The sequence below is a fragment of the Bufo bufo genome, chromosome 3 (genome assembly GCF_905171765.1).
Source record: "Bufo bufo chromosome 3, aBufBuf1.1, whole genome shotgun sequence".
Taxonomy (NCBI): Eukaryota; Metazoa; Chordata; class Amphibia; order Anura; family Bufonidae; genus Bufo; species Bufo bufo.
Genome location: NC_053391.1, coordinates 576632165 through 576653715, shown reverse-complemented (window position 1 = coordinate 576653715; position 21551 = coordinate 576632165). Strand labels below are relative to the sequence as shown.

General features: G+C 45.7%; 1 protein-coding gene across 2 annotated transcripts in view; it reads right to left on the bottom strand.

Annotated features, from left to right (window-relative positions):
- The window catches only part of LOC120996058 (zinc finger E-box-binding homeobox 1-like), a 149429-nt gene that overhangs the window by 5241 nt on the left and 122637 nt on the right, over nt 1–21551 (bottom strand). For both annotated transcript variants that reach the window (XM_040425732.1, XM_040425733.1), the window contains exon 5: nt 18501–19693. In XM_040425732.1, coding sequence (XP_040281666.1) covers nt 18501–19693 — 1193 coding nt within the window. The remainder of the gene's footprint in view (nt 1–18500; nt 19694–21551) is intronic.

Below are 21551 nucleotides of genomic sequence, written 5' to 3'. Positions count from 1 at the left end.
TTCCTTCAGTGGAACAATGGAGCTTCAGGAAGTGCAGGGGCGTCAAACGGCCGCTGGCTATGTCCAGATGTTGTAGAGAGCATTCCTCATGACTGAGGGCCCTCGTCTGTGTGGTAACGACTGGGTCTTTCAACAAGACAACGCTACAGTACACAATGCCCGCAGGACAAGGGACTTCTTCCAGGAGAATAACATCACTCTTTTGGCCCATCTTGCGTGTTCCCCTGATCTAAATCCAATTGAGAACCTTTGAGGGATGGGTGGCAAGGGAAGTTTACAAAAATGGACAACAGTTCCAGACAGTAGATCGCCTTCGTGCGGCCGTCTTCACCACTTGGAGAAATGCACTCACCTCATGGAAACGCTTGCATCAAGCATGCCGAAACAAATTTTTGAAGTGATAAACAATAACGGCTGAGCTACTCATTACTGAGTTCATGTTTGGAAGTGGGATTTCTGTTTTGGGGGAGTTTATTTTTTTTTTTGGAGGTGTGGTCCTAAACTTTTGATCAGCTGAAAAACAGCCTGTTTCAGTTTATTTGTTGTTTTGAAGGGTGCCTTCTCCATGTTTCAGCTCCTTCCACAGACGTTTATTAGGATTTAGATCAGGGCTTACAGAAGGTCTCTTCAGAATAGCCCAATGCTTTGCTCTTAGCCGTTCTTGTATGTTTTTAACTGTGTGTTTTGTGTCATTATCCCGTTGGAGGACCCATGACCTGCAAGGAAGACTATGCTTTCTGACACTGGGCAGCACATTTTGCTCCAGAATACTTTGATAGTCTTGAGATTTCATTGCATCCTGCACAGATTCAAGACCCCCTTTTGCTAGATGGAGCAAAACAGACCGAAAAAATAATCGAGCCTCCTCAGTGTTTCACATTAGATTACAATGGGTCATTTATTATCCTGAAATACTCCTATATTAGGCGTATTTCAGGCGTAGTTTGCTGTGCAACAGTTACTTGCGCCGCAATCTACGACTTTTCCCCGCTCACACCAGGTCTAAATAAGTGGGCATGGTATGGACGGGGAAGAGGTCTACTTTACAATTTTCTATGCCTGTTTTAGGCGTAGAAAATGGTCTAAGTGTAAACCAGCTAGGAAGCTGGCTTACATTTAGATCGGCACTAGTTGCGCAGAAGCTATGTAGAGACCGGCGCCTCTTTATAACTTCAGCGGATCCACTGCCAGATATAGGGATTATTAAGACAGTCATCTAAAATGCCAGTCTAAATGACCTGTAATGTTCATTTCTTTGTATGCTTCATTTTCCAGTCTCTGAACATAGAGCTGATGTGCCAAAAAGCTCCAGTTTTGTCTCATCTGTCCAAAGGAGATTCTCCCAGAAGTTTTTTGGCATGTCAATATGCATTTTGACAAATTAGTCTCACTTTTTTAGGATTTGCTTTCAACAGTGGTTTTCTCCTCGGTCGTCCTCCATTAAGTCCACTTTGGCTAAGACAGTGACGGATGGTGTGATCTGACACTGATGTATCATGAGCTTGGAGTTCAACTCTAATCTCTGAGTTGTTCTGAGCTCTTTGATTACCATTTGTAGTATCTGTCTCTTCAATTTGTGATCAATTTTTCTCTTCTCTTTTTCCATATTCTGGGAGATTGGCTACAGTCACATAGACCTTAAACCTCTGAATAACATGTGCATCTGTAGTAACTGGAACATCACGTTTTGGAGATGGTCTTCTAGCCTTTACTTTTAACATGTTTGTCTATATATTTCTTTATAATCTCCTGAGACAACGCTCTCCTTAGCTTATTTTGGTCCATGTTCAGTTTGGTACCCACCATGATACCAAAGGGCATAGCGACTGCTTTTTACCCATTAAATAGGCAGACTGACTGATTACAAGTTTGAAGAGACCTATGGTGCTAATTACAGGACAAATTATGTTCAATCTTCTAGGGGTACCATCATTTTTTTCCAGGCCAGTTTCATTAGTTTGTTTTATTATTACTTTTGTCAGTTTTCAAAATTATTTCAGTGACTATTGTGGGTTTTTCTTTCTTTAATGTACCAACAATTTTGTCCACATGTGTATATAATAATATTTCTTGGTGCTGAATGGAAAGGCTTCTCAGTTTTCTCTCAAATTTAAAATAAAATAGTTCTCTTGGCTTTTGTTTCATAAAGCAAACAGATTATTCAATGCAAATTTCAAATACAGTTAATGATAACTTTGGCTACATTCACAAACTTTATAGTAGAGGTGACCAAATGTGTGTCATACAGTCATATGTATATAGTACTGTGCAAAATGAATAAACAAAAGGTGAAATCTAAATTAAAATTTGGTGTGACCACCCCCTTTGCCTTTAAAACAGCATCAGTTTTCTAAGTACACTTGCACAAAGTCTGAGATTTTGTAGGATTATAGTCAGGGGTATGATTAACCAATTACAGCAAGCAGGCGATAATGATCTTCAGTTTCATATGTAGGTTGTAACACAGTCATTAGTTGAAACAGAAACAGTTGTGTAGGATGCCCAAAACTGGGTGAGGACCAGCCAAAGCCTGCTACATAGGCAAGTTTGTGGAAGACCGTTTCATGTCACATTCATACACCGTAACACAACTGGACACAGCAACAAGACTCATGGTAGTTATAAGAGAAAGGTCTCTCATAGGCAAAGATTTCAAAGGAGACTGGGGCCAAGGAATCTGGGTGCAGCAGATAAAAGACACATCATCCTGCATAAAAACATAGGAACGCGATGAGTTAAGAAATTTGAGTTAAGAGTTTGTGTGTTAACCCTGATACTTCTGTATCTTCAGTGTAAAGATGAACAAGGAGTCCTGGTTGTAATAATATAGCCCCCACAGAGCTCTGATCTCAATATCTAGTCTGTCTGGGATTACATGACGAGACAAAGATTTAAAAGGGTTATAAAACACCTATAATAGCCCCCAAACAGGTGACGCTAGGGAGGTTCTTTCCTGTCGTGGCCTGCTATTGGCTGCCCCTCCTGTTGCCAGATGTTTTGATCTGCACGATGGGGAGATGCAGCGGCGGCCATGCGAGCATCAGGAGCAACCCAGGTGCCGGGCAATGGGGTAAGTAACCTGTATGAGCATTTTGGAAGGCATTATAGGTGTTGGATAACCCCTTTAAGCAAGCCTACAGAAGATCAGTGGTTAGTTCTCTGAGATGTTTGGAACAACCTCCCTGCTGAGTTCCTACAAAAACTGTTTGGGTCTGCTTTGCTGCTTCAGGGACTAGGCACCTTTCAATCATTTTGAGAATTGAATTCTAAGGTGTATGAAAACATTTTACAGCCACTGTAAAATGTTGATAGCCACTGATGAAGAAGCAAGCCGCTTCGAAACGCGTATGGCTATTGCGTTATCCTGAGGGACTCTGATACTAAATGAAAGTACTTTAACTAAAGTATCCATAAATTGGCAATAGCGCATTGAAGGAATTTGAAATCCGGCCTTCAAACCTGTAACGTGGGACGCCATGTGACTCGCCGGCCAACACATGACCGGCTGCCTGAAAGAGACCCGCAGACCGCGAGAGAAGCTTTCCGATACTGCAGAGCGGAGCTTCACCAAGCCGACCACTATCTGTTTAAATCACGCAGGAGATACGGTAAAACCGAACATTTATTGACATTTTCCTGAGCCACGACACTATACTAAGTGGCATTAAGTAACGGACCGTGTGAAATTGGCAATACTACTAAAATAGATAAAAATTAGGCCAGTATGGGTCACAGTAGATCCGATTGACCTACCATCTTTGCAGTTCTCATAACCTGATATATTCTACCTTGTTCTTATGTATTACACAGAGAAGTGACACGGTATAACTATCATATAAAGGAGGACTACTGGGACACTATTAATCTATCCTTACCAACTCTATATGGATTTATATTTAACTATCCTATAGGGGTTTGCAAGACTAATAACCCAGTCTAATTCTTTGTATTTATTTCTAATTTACTGTTTTAATTTATTGCTTTGATTCGCTGATGTCTTGCAGACAGTACCTTGACACACCTTGCCCATTGTTTCTACTTCCACATACACAACCGCTATTAGGGAGGTGTCTGTTTGAATACATCTAGCTCGGAATGTCTTATACAGTACAGACCAAAAGTTTGGACACACCTTCTCATTCAAAGAGTTTTCTTTATTTTCATGACTATGACAATTGTAGATTAACACTGAAGGCATCAAAACTATGAATTAACACATGTGGAATTATATACATAATAAACAAGTGTGAAACAGCTGAAAATATGTCATATTCTAGGTTCTTCAAAGTAGCCACCTTTTGGTTTGATTACTGCCATGCACACTCTTGGCATTCTCTTGATGAGCTTCAAGAGGTAGTCCCCTGAAATGGTTTTCACTTCACAGGTGTGCCCTGTCAGGTTTAATAAGTGGGATTTCTTGCCTTATAAATGGGGTTGGGACCATCAGTTGCGTTGAGGAGAAGTCAGGTGGATACACAGCTGATAGTCCTACTGAATAGAGTTGAGCGAACACCTGGATGTTCGGGTTCAAGAAGTTCGGCCAAACTTCCCGGAAATGTTCGGGTTCGGGATCCGAACCAGATCCGAACTTCGTCCCGAACCCGAACCCCATTGAAGTCAATGGGGACCCGAACTTTTGGGCACTAAAAAGGCTGTAAAACAGCCCAGGAAAGAGCTAGAGGGCTGCAAAAGGCAGCAACATGTAGGTAAATCCCCTGCAAACAAATGTGGATAGGGAAATGAATTAAAATAAAAATTAAAAAAATAAAAATGAACCAATATCAATTGGACAGAGGTCCCATAGCAGAGAATCTGGCTTCACGTCAGCAGAGAATCAGTCTCTTCATGCCAAAGCAAAGAATCTGGCTTCATGTCAGCAGAGAATCAGTCTCTTCATGCCATAGCAGAGAATCTGGCTTCATGTCAGCGCAGAATCAGTCTTCATGTCATAGCAGAGAATCAGGCTTCACGTCACCCACCACTGGAACAGGCCACTGTCACACATTTAGGCCCCGGCACCCAGGCAGAGGAGAGAGGTCCCGTAACAGAGAATCTGGCCTTATGTCAGCGCAGAATCTGTCTTCATGTCATAGCAGAGAATCAGGCTTCACGTCACCCACCACTGGAACAGGCCACTGTCACACATTTAGGCCCAGGCAGAGGAGAGAGGTCCCGTAACAGAGAATCTGGCCTTATGTCAGCGCAGAATCTGTCTTCATGTCATAGCAGAGAATCAGGCTTCACGTCACCCACCACTGGAACAGGCCACTGTCACACATTTAGGCCCAGGCACCCAGGCAGAGGAGAGAGGTCCCGTAACAGAGAATCTGGCCTTATGTCAGCGCAGAATCTGTATTCATGTCATAGCAGAGAATCAGGCTTCACGTCACCCACCACTGGAACAGGCCACTGTCACACATTTAGGCCCAGGCACCCAGGCAGAGGAGAGAGGTCCCGTAACAGAGAATCTGTCTTCATGTCATAGCAGAGAATCAGGCTTCACGTCACCCACCACTGGAACAGGCCACTGTCACACATTTAGGCCCAGGCACCCAGGCAGAGGAGAGAGGTCCCGTAACAGAGAATCTGGCCTTATGTCAGCGCAGAATCTGTCTTCATGTCATAGCAGAGAATCAGGCTTCACGTCACCCACCACTGGAACAGGCCACTGTCACACATTTAGGCCCCGGCACCCAGACAGAGGAGAGGTTCATTCAACTTTGGGTTGCCCCGCAATATAATGGTAAAATGAAATTAAAAATAGTATTGAATGAGGAAGTGCCCTGGAGTAGAATAATATATTGTTAAGGGGAGGTAGTTAATATCTAATCTGCACAAGGGATGGACAGGTCCTGTGGGATCCATGCCTGGTTCATTTTTATGAACGTCAGCTTGTCCACATTGGCTGTAGACAGGCGGCTGCGTTTGTCTGTAATGACGCCCCCTGCCGTGCTGAATACACGTTCAGACAAAACGCTGGCCGCCGGGCAGGCCAGCACCTCCAAGGCATAAAAGGCTAGCTCTGGCCACGTGGACAATTTGGAGACCCAGAAGTTGAATGGGGCCGAACCATCAGTCAGTACGTGGAGGGGTGTGCACAGGTACTGTTCCACCATGTTAGTGAAATGTTGCCTCCTGCTAACACGTTCCGTATCAGGTGGTGGTGCAGTTAGCTGTGGCGTGGTGACAAAACTTTTCCACATCTCTGCCATGCTAACCCTGCCCTCAGAGGAGCTGGCCGTGACACAGCTGCGTTGGCGACCTCTTGCTCCTCCTCTGCCTTCGCCTTGGGCTTCCACTGGTTCCCCTGTGACATTCGGGAATGCTCTCAGTAGCGCGTCTACCAACGTGCGCTTGTACTCGCGCATCTTCCTATCACGCTCCAGTGTAGGAAGTACGGTGGGCACATTGTCTTTGTACCGGGGATCCAGCAGGGTGGCAACCCAGTATTCCGCACACGTTAAAATGTGGGCAACTCTGCTGTCGTTGCGCAGGCACTGCAGCATGCAGTCGCTCATGTGTGCCAGGCTGCCCAGAGGTAAGGACAAGCTGTCCTCTGTGGGAGGCGTATCGTCATCGACCTGTGTTTCCCCCCAGCCACGCACCAGTGATGGGCCCGAGCTGCTTTGGGTGCCACCCCGCTGTGAACATGCTTCATCCTCATCCTCCTCCACCTCCTCCTCATCCTCGTCCTCCTCGTCCTCCAGTAGTGGGCCCTGTCTGGCCACATTTGTACCTGGCCTCTGGTGTTGCAAAAAACCTCCCTCTGAGTCACTTTGAAGAGACTGGCCTGAAAGTGCTAAAAATGACCCCTCTTCCTCCTCTTCCTCCTGGGCCACCTCCTCTTCCATCATCGCCCTAAGTGTTTTCTCAAGGAGACATAGAAGTGGTATTGTAATGCTGATAACGGCGTCATCGCCACTGGCCATGTTGGTGGAGTACTCGAAACAGCGCAACAGGGCACACAGGTCTCGCATGGAGGCCCAGTCATTGGTGGTGAAGTGTGTCGATCCGCAGTGCGACTGACCCGTGCGTGCTGCAGCTGAAACTCCACTATGGCCTGCTGCTGCTCGCACAGTCTGTCCAGCATATGCAAGGTGGAGTTCCACCTGGTGGGTACGTCGCATATGAGGCGGTGAGCGGGAAGGCCGAAGTTACGCTGTAGCGCAGACAGGCGAGCAGCGGCAGGGTGTGAACGCCGGAAGCGCGAACAGACGGCCCGCACTTTATGCAGCAGCTCTGACATGTCGGGGTAGTTGCGAATGAACTTCTGCACCACCAAATTCAGCACATGCGCCAGGCAAGGGATGTGCGTCAAACCGGCTAGTCCCAGAGCTGCAACGAGATTTCGCCCATTATCGCACACCACCAGGCCGGGCTTGAGGCTCACCGGCAGCAACCACTCGTCGGTCTGTTGTTCTATACCCCGCCACAACTCCTGTGCGGTGTGGGGCCTGTCCCCGAAACATATGAGTTTCAGAATGGCCTGCTGACGTTTACCCCGTGCTGTGCTGAAGTTGGTGGTGAAGGTGTGTGGCTGACTGGATGAGCAGGTGGAAGAAGAGGAGGAGGAAGCTGAGTAGGAGGAGGAGGAGACAGGAGGCAAAGAATGTTGCCCTGCGATCCTTGGCGGCGGAAGGACGTGCGCCAAACAGCTCTCCGCCTGGGGCCCAGCCGCCACTACATTTACCCAGTGTGCAGTTAGGGAGATATAGCGTCCCTGGCCGTGCTTACTGGTCCACGTATCTGTGGTTAGGTGGACCTTGCCACAGATGGTGTTGCGCAGTGCACACTTGATTTTATCGGACACTTGTTTGTGCAGGGAAGGCACGCTCTCTTGGAGAAGTAGTGGCGGCTGGGAACAACATACTGTGGGACAGCAAGTGACATGAGCTGTTTGAAGCTGTGTGTGTCCACCAGCCTAAATGACAGCATTTCATAGGCCAGTAGTTTAGAAATGCTGGCATTCAGGGCCAGGGATCGAGGGTGGCTAGGTGGGAATTTACGCTTTCTCTCAAATGTTTGTGAGATGGAGAGCTGAACGCTGCCGTGTGACATGGTTGAGATGCTTGGTGACGCAGGTGGTGGTGTTGGTGGCAGCAGCAGAAGAGGCCGAGGCAGCAGCAGCAGAAGAGGTAGCAGGGGGAGCCTGAGTGACTTCTTTGTTTTTAAGGTGTTTACTCCACTGCAGTTCATGCTTTGCATGCAGGTGCCTGGTCATGCAGGTTGTGCTAAGGTTCAGAACGTTAATGCCTCGCTTCAGGCTCTGATGGCACAGCGTGCAAACCACTCGGGTCTTGTCGTCAGCACATTGTTTGAAGAAGTGCCATGCCAAGGAACTCCTTGAAGCTGCCTTTGGGGTGCTCGGTCCCAGATGGCGGCGGTCAGTAGCAGGCGGAGTCTCTTGGCGGCGGGTGTTCTGATTTTGCCCACTGCTCCCTCTTTTGCTACGCTGTTGGCTCGGTCTCACCACTGCCTCTTCCTCCGAACTGTGAAAGTCAGTGGCACGACCTTCATTCCATGTGGGGTCTAGGACCTCATCGTCCCCTGCATCGTCTTCCACCCAGTCTTGATCCCTGACCTCCTGTTCAGTCTGCACACTGCAGAAAGACGCAGCAGTTGGCACCTGTGTTTCGTCATCATCAGAGACGTGCTGAGGTGGTATTCCCATGTCCTCATCATCAGGAAAAATAAGTGGTTTTGCGTTAGTGCATTCTATCTCTTCCACCCCTGGGGAAGGGCTAGGTGGATGCCCTTGGGAAACCCTGGCAGCAGAGTCTTCAAACAGCATAAGAGACTGCTGCATAACTTGAGGCTCAGACAGTTTCCCTGATATGCATGGGGGTGATGTGACAGACCGATGGGCTTGGTTTTCATGTGCCATCTGTGCGCTTTCTGCAGAAGACTGGGTGGGAGATAATGTGAACGTGCTGGATCCACTGTCGGCCACCCAATTGACTAATGCCTGCACCTGCTCAGGCCTTACCATCCTTAGAACAGCATTGGGCCCCACCAAATATCGCTGTAAATTCTGCTGGCTACTGGGACCTGAGGTAGTTGGTTCACTAGGACGTGTGGCTGTGGCAGAACGGCCACGTCCTCTCCCAGCACCAGAGGGTCCACTAACACCACCACGACCATGTCCACGTCCGCGTCCCTTATTAGATGTTTTCCTCATTGTTCCCGTTCACCACAATTTTGAGAATGGCAAATTTGGGAATGGTTTTTCAACCCAGAAAAAAAAGTGTGCTTTTACGGTCACTACAAATAACTTGACCAGCTAAAACAGTAGAGATTTGGTTAAATAGAGATGTGAGGCCTGTTTTTTTTTGCGCTGTGTGACAGGTATAGGTTTAATCACAGAATCAGATTTCTATCAGCACGCTAGCGTGTGTCTTAGGTTTTTCTGAATGACACTATCACTAGCTTCAATGTAAGATATTTGTCACTACCAGAGCTTTGGGACGTTCTCACAGCTCTGTTTCTCCACCCCTGTGATGATGTCACTACTAGAGCTGGGAGGAGTTTTCTGTTTCCTTCCTCCCAGCTGTTCCTCCTCCGTTTGATTCCCCTGCCTTTATATTCCCCCTCCTCCTATTGTAGGTGTGGATTATATTTCTCATTTGGGTTGTAGCTCTTGCTTGAGTATCTTCCCTTGTATGCTATCCTTTCACTGGACCTGTGTTCTGCTGCAGCAAGTACTCCGGATATTGCCAGCCTGTCTTTGGATCCGTCTTCACTGCGGCTGCAGCCCTTCAGCTAAGTGTGCAGACATTGCTGTGTATCTGTGTGTTTTCTGACTGGATCCGAGGCGACCACGGTTCCCTCCATATACTGAGCAGGGCACCGGTGGCCGTGCCCCTTCCACTATTGTAGGGGTTACAGTGGTCATCAGTCTTAGGTACGCGGGCATGCCTCCTTCCACCATTTGGATCTGGGCATGGGCTTAGCAGCATAGGGAGAGCTTTTGAGGGTCTGACAGGGGTCACCCTTTATCCTCCCTAGTTTGGGTCTGGTCAGTAGCTCTATTTTCTGTGCATGCTCTTGTTGCTCACATCCAGCCGTGACATTATAATCCACCAAAACCGTCTTTTTTGACATGGATCCGCTTTCTGGCCTGGTTGACCGCATGCAGGGTCTTTCTTTGGAGGTAGCGGATCTCCGTCAATCTATGACTCAGCTTCAAGCATTGGGCTCTGCTCCGGCCCATGGAGTCTGTTGCGAGCCAAAGGTCTCACTTCCGGAAACGTTCTCCGGGGGCAGTGAGAGTTTTGTTCGCTTCAGAGAGGCATGCAAACTCCATTTTTGCTTGTGTCCACATTCCTCTGGTAATCAGGAGCAGAGGGTGAGGATTGTCATCTCCCTGCTCAGGGGTAATGCTCAGACTTGGGCTTTTTCGCTGCCATCAGGGGATCCCTCCCTTCGATCCGTGGAAGGATTTTTTGTGGCCCTGGGGCAGATATATGATGACCCGGATCGTGTTGCTCTGGCCGAATCTAACTTACGTTTTTTATGCCAGAGCAAACTGTCTGCGGAGCTTTATTGTTCTGAATTTCGGAGATGGACAGCTGATTCAGGTTGGAATGATGCTGCACTCCGGAGTCATGGTCTCTCAGAGAGATTGAAAGATGCGTTTGCTTTCCATGAGAGACCAACGTCCTTAGAGTCTGCCAGGCGTCTAAGAGAAAGAAACGAGACCTCTCTGTCCAGCCATTGTCAGTCTAGGGGCAGTGGTGCGGACTCATTCAGTGTGCAGGGGACTCATCCTGTCTCGCTCCCCTCTGAGGAGGAGCCCATGCAGCTAGGTCGACTTGCCCCTGATAAAAGAGGATTTAGTCCTCAGAGTATGGTGTGTTTTTGTTGTGGGGGCATAGGTCATTTGGCAAATGTTTGTCCGTCTAGGACAGTGATGGTGAACCTCTTAGAGACCGAGTGCCCAAACTGCAACCCAAAACCCACTTATTTATCGCAAAGTGCCAACACGGCGATTTAACCTGAACACCAATATCATATATCTTCCATGTACTTTATCATTTAGCTATAATAACCTGCCTACATTCAATGCGCTGCCTGTGCTGTTCGAAGCATGTCCTGCACTGATGAATGGCAGGAAAAGTCTAAGGCATATTGGTACACCATAGACTTTCTCCAGGGTGCGGGTGCCCACAGAGAGGGCTCTGAGTGCCGCCTCTGGCACCCGTGCCATAGGTTCGCCATCACTGGTCTAGGAGATTCTTGAGCTGTACTAAGAGCGATAATAAGAGAAAAACCTCAAAAGGTAAATCATCAAACTCTGCTTCATCTGCTACTTTGGGCAAAGTTGATGTAGGAATTGATGCTTTTCCTCGGACCTGCAGGGTGGCGCTAGAGAGCAAAGTCATTTCTTGTGAGATTTTTGTTGATAGTGGAGCGGCTGTCAATCTTATTGACACTCAATTTGTAGCCATGCATGGTTTTCAGGTTTGCACATTAGAAAAGGATATACCTGTTTTTGCTATTGACTCTGCTCCACTCTCACAGAGATCTCTGAAGGGCATTGTTCACAATATCCGGTTAGCTGTAGGTGACACTCATGTGGAGGATATATCTTGTTTTGTCCTTAACGGATTGCCTTCTCCTCTAGTTTTGGGGTTACCCTGGCTCACTAGACATAACCCCACTATTGATTGGCAAGGAAGGCAAATAAATGAGTGGAGTGACTTTTGTTGAGAGAATTGTCTTACAGCAACTTTTGCAGAGGTGTCTACTAAAACTGTGCCATCATTTCTCTCTAATTTCTCGGACGTGTTTTCCGAGAGCGGTGTTCAGGAGCTACCTCCTCACCGGGAGTTTGACTGTCCCATTAACCTCATTCCCGGCGCCAAGCTGCCAAAAGCTCGCCTCTACAATCTCTCACAACCGGAAAGAATCGCAATGCAAACCTATATCTCCGAGAGTCTCGATAAGGGGCATATTCGTCCCTCAAAATCACCTGTTGCCGCTGGTTTTTTTTTTTGTTAAAAAAAAAAGATGGCTCTCTGAGACCTTGCCTAGATTTTAGGGAGCTGAACCGTATCACGATTCGCGATCCCTATCCCCTTCCTCTGATCCCGGACCTCTTCAACCAAATTGTTGGGGCCAAGGTTTTTTCCAAATTGGATTTGAGAGGCGCGTACAACCTGGTCAGGGTCAGAGAGGGGGATGAATGGAAAACGGCCTTTAATACCCCTAACGGGCATTTCGAGAATCTCGTTATGCCTTTCGGCCTGATGAATGCTCCGGCCGTCTTTCAGCATTTTGTTAACAGTATTTTCTACCATTTAATGGGGAAATTTGTATTGGTGTATCTTGATGATATTTTGATTTTTTCCCCTGATGTTCAGACCCATCAGGATCATCTTTTTCAGGTTCTGCAGATTCTGCGGGAAAATAAATTGTACGCCAAGCTGGAGAAATGTGTTTTTATGGTATCGGAGATTCAATTTCTGGGTTTTCTCCTCTCTGCTTCTGATTTTCGCATGGATCCGGAGAAAGTCCGTGCTGTACTTGAGTGGGAGCTTCCTGAGAATCAGAAGGCATTGATGCGCTTTTTGGGTTTTGCGAACTATTACAGAAAGTTCATTTTGAATTATTCCTCTGTGGTCAAACCCCTCACTGACATGACAAAAAAGGGGGCGGATTTTTCCTCTTGGTCGGAGGAGGCGCTTGCAGCTTTTTCTAAGATTAAAGAGAGTTTTGCATCTGCTCCCGTCTTGGTGCATACCGATGTTTCCTTACCTTTTATTGTTGAGGTGGATGCTTCCGAGGTGGGTGTGGGTGCGGTTTTGTCCCAGGGCCCTTCTCCTGCCAAATGGCGACCCTGTGCCTTTTTCTCTAAAAAACTCTCCCCGGCAGAGAAAAACTATGATGTGGGAGATAGGGAGTTGTTGGCCATCAAGTTGACTTTCGAGGAATGGCGCCATTGGTTGGAGGGGGCCAGGCACCCTATCACCGTTTTTACCGACCATAAGAATCTGGCATACTTGGAGTCGGCCAGGCGTATGAATCCGAGACAGGCCAGATGGTCTCTGTTCTTCTCCAGATTCAATTTTGTCGTCACATTCCGCCCTGGGATCAAAAATGTGAAGGCTGATGCTCTCTCTCGCTGTTTTCCGGGAGGAGGAAACTCCGAGGACCCGGGTGCCATTTTGGCGGAGGGGGTAGTTGTTTCTGCTCTATATTCGGATTTGGAGGCCGAGGTCCAGGCTGCCCAGACTGAGGCACCTGCCCGTTGTCCTTCTGGGAAGTTGTTTGTGCCTCCTGAGCTACGTCACAAACTCTTCAAGGAGCATCATGATACTGTTCTTGCTGGTCACCCCGGGAGTAGAGCCACGGTAGATCTCATTGCTCGGAGATTTTGGTGGCCGGCTCTTCGTAAGTCGGTGGAGGGTTTTGTGGCTGCTTGTGAGACATGCGCTCGCGCTAAGGTCCCTCGTTCACGGCCTTCAGGTTCCCTTCTCCCGTTACCCATACCTTCCCGTCCTTGGACACACTTGTCCATGGACTTTATCACGGATCTTCCTCGTTCCTCAGGGAAGTCGGTGATCCTGGTGGTGGTGGACCGTTTTAGCAAGATGGCTCATTTCGTACCTTTCCCTGGTTTACCCAATGCTAAAACGTTGGCGCAAGCTTTTGTCGACCATATTGTTAAATTGCATGGCATTCCCTCTGATATTGTTTCCGATAGAGGCACGCAGTTTGTGTCCAGGTTCTGGAAGGCTTTCTGTTCTCGCCTGGGGGTTCGGCTGTCCTTCTCTTCTGCTTTTCACCCGCAGTCAAATGGTCAGACTGAGCGCCTCAATCAGAATCTGGAGACATATTTGCGCTGTTTCGTGGCAGAGAACCAGGAGGATTGGTGTTCATTTCTCCCTCTTGCTGAGTTTGCTCTGAACAACCGCCGTCAGGAATCTTCTGATAAGTCGCCAATCTTTGGTGCATATGGGTTCCATCCGCAGTTTGGGACATTCTCGGGAGGGGCTCTTTCTGGTTTGCCTGAGGAGGAGAGATTTTCCTCGTCTTTGTCTACCATTTGGCAAAAGATTCAGAGTAATCTTAGAAAGATGAGTGAGAAGTATAAGCGTGTGGCTGATAAGAGACGTGTGCCTGGTCCGGACCTGAGTGTGGGTGATCTGGTGTGGTTGTCTACAAGAAATATTAAACTGAAGGTTCCCTCCTGGAAATTGGGTCCCAAGTTTATTGGGCCTTATAAAATCTTGTCAGTCATCAATCCTGTTGCCTTCCGTCTTGATCTTCCACGGGTTTGGAAGATACATAATGTATTTCACAGATCTCTCTTAAAACCATATGTCCAGCCCACGGTACCCTCCTCTTTGCCTCCTCCTCCTCCGATTTTGGTTGATGGCAATCTGGAGTTTGAGGTTTCCAGAATTGTGGACTCTCGCATTGTCCGCAGTTCTCTCCAGTACCTCGTTCATTGGAAGGGTTATGGTCCTGAGGAGAGGATGTGGGTTCCGGTGTCGGACATTAAAGCCACTCGCCTCATCAGGGCATTTCATAGGGCTCATCCTGAGAAGGTGGGTCCTGGGTGTCCGGAGTCCACCCGTAGAGGGGGGGGGGGGGTACTGTCACTACCAGAGCTTTGGGACGTTCTCACAGCTCTGTTTCTCCACCCCTGTGATGATGTCACTACTAGAGCTGGGAGGAGTTTTCTGTTTCCTTCCTCCCAGCTGTTCCTCCTCCGTTTGATTCCCCTGCCTTTATATTCCCCCTCCTCCTATTGTAGGTGTGGATTATATTTCTCATTTGGGTTGTAGCTCTTGCTTGAGTATCTTCCCTTGTATGCTATCCTTTCACTGGACCTGTGTTCTGCTGCAGCAAGTACTCTGGATATTGCCAGCCTGTCTTTGGATCCGTCTTCACTGCGGCTGCAGCCCTTCAGCTAAGTGTGCAGACATTGCTGTGTATCTGTGTGTTTTCTGACTGGATCCGACCACGGTTCCCTCCATATACTGAGCAGGGCACCGGTGGCCGTGCCCCTTCCACTATTGTAGGGGTTACAGTGGTCATCAGTCTTAGGTACGCGGGCATGCCTCCTTCCACCATTTGGATCCGGGCATGGGCTTAGCAGCATAGGGAGAGCTTTTGAGGGTCTGACAGGGGTCACCCTTTATCCTCCCTAGTTTGGGTCCAGTCAGTAGCTCTATTTTCTGTGCATGCTCTTGTTGCTCACATACAGCAGTGACAATATTCTTTTTGGGATAGATTTCAAGTAGGCCTCAAATACCAGAAACTAGTTATTTTGAGAATGGCAAATTTGGGAATGGTTTTTCAACCCAGAAAAAAAAGTGTGCTTTTACGGTCACTACAAATAACTTGACCAGCTAAAACAGTAGAGATTTGGTTAAATAGAGATGTGAGGCCTGTTTTTTTTTGCGCTGTGTGACAGGTATAGGTTTAATCACAGAATCAGATTTCTATCAGCACGCTAGCGTGTGTCTTAGGTTTTTCTGAATGACACTATCACTAGCTTCAATGTAGGATATTCTTTTTGGGATAGATTTCAAGTAGGCCTCAAATACCAGAAACTAGTTATTTTGAGAATGGCAAATTTGGGAATGGTTTTTCAACCCAGAAAAAAGAGTGTGCTTTTACGGTCACTACAAATAACTTGACCAGCTAAAACAGTACAGATTTGGTTGAATAGAAATGTCAGGTCTATTTTTTAGGCGCTGGGTGACAAGCTCAACTTGCCCCTGATGTAATATATGGCCAAAAAATAACCACACTGTTGATGGTTAAATGCACTTCGGTGACACAGGCTCAGCCTGCAGCTGATGTAGGATATAGCACAAAATAACCACACTATCGATGGTTAAATACACTTGGTGATAGCTTGTGCTGGCGCACCACAAGTCACAAAATGGCCGCCGATCACCCCAGAAAAAAAGTGATCTAAAAACGCTCTGGGCAGCCTCAAAAAAGTGAGCAAGTCAATAATAGCACTTCAATGATCCACAGCTGCAGATCGATCACAGAATGAAGTCTTTTGGAGGAGTTAATCTGCCTAATCTCGCCCTAACGTCGCAGCTGCAACCTCTCCCTATACTGATCATAGCAGAGAGTGACGTGCAGCGCTACGTGACTCCAGCTTAAATAGAGGCTGGGTCACATGCTGCACTGGCCAATCACAGCCATGCCAATAGTAGGCATGGCTGTGATGGCCTCTTGGGGCAAGTAGTATGACGCTTGTTGATTGGCTGCTTTGCAGCCTTTCGAAAAGCGCCAAGAAAGAGCCGAACACCGAACCCGGACTTTTACGAAAATGTTCGGGTCCGTGTCACGGACACCCCAAAATTCGGTACGAACCCGAACTATACAGTTCGGGTTCGCTCATCCCTACTACTGAATAGACTGTTAGAATTTGTATTATGGCAAGAAAAAAGCAACTAAGTAAAGAAAAACGAGTGGCCATCATTACTTTAAGAAATGAAGGTCAGTCAGTCAGCCGAAAAATTGGGAAAACTTTAAAAGTAAGGGCTATTTGACCATGAAGGAGAGTGATGGGGTGCTGCGCCAGATGACCTGGCCTCCACAGTCACCGGACCTGAACCCAATCGAGATGGTTTGGGGTGAGCTGGACCGCAGAGTGAAGGCAAAAGGGCCAACAAGTGCTAAGCATCTCTGGGAACTCCTTCAAGACTGTTGGAAGACCATTTCAGGGGACTACCTCTTGAAGCTCATCAAGAGAATGCCAAGAGTGTGCAAAGCAGTAATCAAAGCAAAAGGTGGCTACTTTGAAGAACCTAGAATATGACATTTTCAGTTGTTTCACACTTGTTTGTTATGTATATAATTCCACATGTGTTAATTCATAGTTTTGATGCCTTCATATAGTTTTTATATGCATTTGAATAATTTTTAACAATTTTTTGAAATAAAATATTCTTTCCATCGTCAATTCCGGGTGATAGAGTGCCTGTTCCACCAGAAGTTACACAATTTTACAGATCCTTAAAAGGGTGTGGCGGGGTAGCCCTGGAACAGGAGCACCTAGGTCCACTAGTAGACTAGGGTGAGCTGCTAATTACAAATTATATATAGAATTACTGTGCCTAAGTATTAATGGGCAGTGTAATATATTGCCGTCAGCAACTTGTTGAACCGCTGGCACATTCGCAGTTAATAAGATACATTACTGATACAGTTACTTTACACTATGGCCAACAGACAGTTGCCTGGGCCCTCCAAAGGAACAGGCGATGGCAAAAATTTTGCTGTAGACGGCGCAAGTAGCAGCAGAAGAAGGGTTGGTGGTAGTAGCAGCTGCAGCAACAGGCCACAGCTGCCGCTGTCATCCAGCGGTCGCGTTTTGACCAACAATCCAGCTGTACTGGAATGGTTGACTCGCTCTTCAACATCATCTCAGGTGACAACAGCTACACACAGCAATGAATAGATGGGTTCCTCTGACACCATGCTTAGTTGACATGGCCCAGGAACTGCCTCTGTGCCCTCACTTGTCCTGAACCTGCCATATAATGTTGTAACCAAACAGGGGCTGTTGCTGGTATGAGGTAATGGCATCTGAAGGGTTAAAAGTCTGTGACCTGTGTCCGTTTAAAACAGCAGACATCCGGTGGCCATGGTGTATATGCCCCATAGCGGAGTGTGTTTATACTAGGGCTCCATCTTGAATGTGCTTCTTTTGTGCTATATGTACAGATGTAGCCGAGCTAAAATTGAATCTGGTAACACATGGCACAGTGTTATCTTGGTCATCTCAGGACAAAAGTCGTTGAAATCCATTAAAAAGTTAGTTATCTTTTTCTTGCCATTCTTTACTTAACGCATTAACCATCCAGTTTAGCTCGGCTGCATCTGTATCCATCATGCTGTATAATGTGACATGCTTGTTTGAAAAAGGCTGTTTAGCTGAAATGTGTGCTTTGTTTATGGCTATAATGTCAAGATTTATTAGCATCAAAAAGTGAGTGCGGATCCACTTCTTCTACTTGGATGTATGGGCCTGCAACCCAGGATACGAGCACATCCTTCTTCCAGAGTGCAGACTGATTATTTCTACAGACTGTCGGAAAGGAACGCTTTCTTCCCAACAATCGGCTACTCCTCACATAGTATAAATGTGCCTTTACTTTCTGTGCGTTATTAGTTTAGTTAGATTGTGTTTGTCTATAACTGTGAAACTATTTTATTAAATCAATTACGAAATCCAGGTAATTCCAAAGGGTTTACTTACTTTTTTTTGAAGCTTGTAGTGCTGTAATGGAGGGACACATGGCCTTTGCTGTACCACCTTATTCCTTTTATTTTATACATAAGGATACCAAGGTTTTTTTTTGTCTGAGACTCCATATGGATTCCATAATTGCCTTTTAGAAATATTGCTTCTCTAGAAGCAATATTTCTAATGGAAAGCTGTATAACGCTATACTAAGGAGTTGTACAACCTTCATGCACGTCATGAGTTTAGTATTCCCATAAGGAATTAGTGGTTAACTCACCATTGGTGTGAAGTCTTCACTTCTCCTCCCCAAGTTATTTGGTTGGGTTCCATAAAAGCAGTTTATAAAGGGGCAGAATGAGAGTCCACTGAAACTATGATTAATATGTAGAAATGGATAACGATTCTGAATGAAGTTGTGTAGTACGTCTGGCAAAGTACATGGCAAATTGTTTGACACATGCTGTGGCAAAATGTGAGGTGAAAATAAATCTGGCCTGGGACTTTTACTTCTCAATGTATAATTTGCTTGTTTCAAAGGTCCCTCACTTAAATATTTCCTTTTATGTGGATTGGCCTGTATTTTTGGTACAGATAAGTCCAGAGGCTCAATCTGGGTGTCTTTTAGAGGATTGTCAGGGGGTGCATTAACAGATCTTATAGAATTTGACTTGATGTGTTCTGAACTACAGTACTGACTTGAATGGCAGTGATGTGATGTTTCCAGCCTGTTGGCAGGAGATAACAGCTTTTGTGGACATTTAGGAGATGAAGTCTGGTCACATCCATTAGTTTTTTTTGCCTGATGTTCTTTTTCGGTTTCTAAGTTCTCTGTACTGGGCTTTCTCGGTGGAGCATTTGTATTTATTACTAAATCATTTCCTATAGTTTCAGTAGGGTAGTCTCTATGGTACTGAATTAAGGAAGTTGTGTTTTGTTCGGTTTCATAGTGCCTCCTGGCAAGCAGTGTTTCTGGTTGATACTTTGCACACTGAGAGACACCGGCATTCTGGTGATCCATTTCCTGAGAGCCCCACTGTCTATCATCATCTTCTGGCCACCTGTTGGAATGGATTTGTTGCAAATTCCTCCAGCAATCGTTGCCAATATGCCAAAGATCGGAAGCCTTTCCCAACTGCGGATTCAAAGCCATGTCAAAAGGGATGTTCTCAAGAGATCCAGGTGTGATATTAAAATCATGGCTATACCATGTCACATGCGGGGCTGGTAAAGGATCAGCAACTGGATGGTACATTAGCCAGTTTTTACTATGGGAGTGTTGCAGTTTGGCTTGATCTCTATACTTTTGTCCAAAGTCAAGTCCTCCAGGAAGGGAACATGAATGAATTAGTGGAGGAGGTATGGAATTACTGTCTTTAGCAGGGAAGCATTTCCTGTTGTTTAAATGAGAGCTGTAAGATCCAGAGTGTGAAAACCTTCTTTTGCACTTGGAACATTCATAGGGTTTTTCTCCTACAGAAATAGATAGAGCAAATTATTACAACCAAGTAATTTCAGCTCTGCTGATGCTATGCTAAACCAAGTGATTTCAGCTCTGAAAAGATACTACTGTATCTTATTGATCGTATTACTCAAGATTTCTGTAACAGTTATTATTTACAAACCCTTAATGCTTGGAGTTTTTGGCCTCAACAAGCAGGGCTTAGAATGTAATTATTTCTATCTTCTGTGAACTCTGATATTAGTTTATGGCAATGCATGTACCTTTCTTGGGACAGCTATCAACTCCTATGAGTACCACCAGGCATTTCCATGGTTTGGCTGCTAAGGCCCAAGAACAAACGATAGTTTTAGGGCTCATCCAATTCGCATTTTTTGCATTTCAGATACGGACCCATTCACCTCAAATGGGTCACCTCACCCGTGTGTTTTCCACATCCGTATGTCTATTCTGCGTCCCTGCAAAAAAATAGAACATGTCCTATTCTTATCCGTTTTACAGATAAGGATAAGACAGTTCTATAGAGGGCATGACATTCCGCTTAACAAAATGAGACACACACATGGCTGGCATCCGTGTTTTGCAGATCTGCAATTTGCAGACAACAAAACAGGCTACGGTCAGGTGCACGAGACCTTATAGGAATAGACGCTCATGGGCTAGATATTTCTAAAAATAAACCTCTAAGTATTGGTGCGAGTCTTTTTTATCTATTGTTAACATAGTCAAAGACTCTAATATTCAATTTTTTCATACTATATTCAGTAAACTACCCCATGTTATTAACCAATTTCAGTGTTATAGGGGTTGGCCACTTTCTGACTACTTGTGACCAATGTGTAGATACGATGACTATATGGCACTTACTAATATAGCCTTTGTTGATATTCTGTGCCATTTGCTATATTTCATGAGCCATGTCCCCTTGTTAGACAGTTCTTCTGTGCTGTCCACATAGGGGTCCTATCCATAAGATGGAGGCTAATGGAAGGTTGGGACCAGGCAATCACCCATTCCCCTCCACTCCACCCTGCACCTGCACTAAACTCCCAACAGTGCAAGTGAATATGGCAGATGCAATATATTTGATTAGAGAATTCATCACATGGAAGTGATTTGCCTGGTCACATGATCTTCCATCAGCAGCCATTTTTTAGACAACTCCATGTGGACAGCACAAAAGACTTGGCAAACAAGGGGGAATACCTTATGAAATATAGAAAATGGTGCAGAATTTCAGCAAATGCTATATTAGGAGGTGCCATATAGACATCTTACAAACACATTACATGTTATAACAGTAAACAGAAAGTGGCCAACCCCTTTAAGTTGGCCATGCACAGGAGATAACTGTTGGCTTACAGAGTTGTCTCACTTCAGGAAATAGCATTTATCATGTAGAGAAAGTTAATACAAGGCACTTACTAACGTATTATTATCCATATCGCCTCATTTGCTAGCTAGTTTCATTTTTCCATCACATTATGCACTGCTTATTTCCATGGTTACGACTAGTGTTGATCACGAATATTCGAATTTCGAATTTTTATCGCGAATATAGGTACTTCGAAAATTCGCGAAAATTTCTAATATAGTTATATATATTCGTAATTTCGAATATTCGAATTATTTTCGATGTTTTTTTTATTTATTTTTATCAGTACACATGATCCCTCACTGCTTCTAGCTTGTGGGCCAATAAGAAGGCTGCAATATACTTGACTGTAGGAGTAGTAGTGTTTGCGAATTTTGCTCTATATTCGTTTTTTTTTTTATATTCGCTATATTGCTATATATTCTTGTTTTAGAATATTACGAATATTCGAAAAAACAAAGTTAAAGCAATATAGAGAATATTCTAAAAAAAAT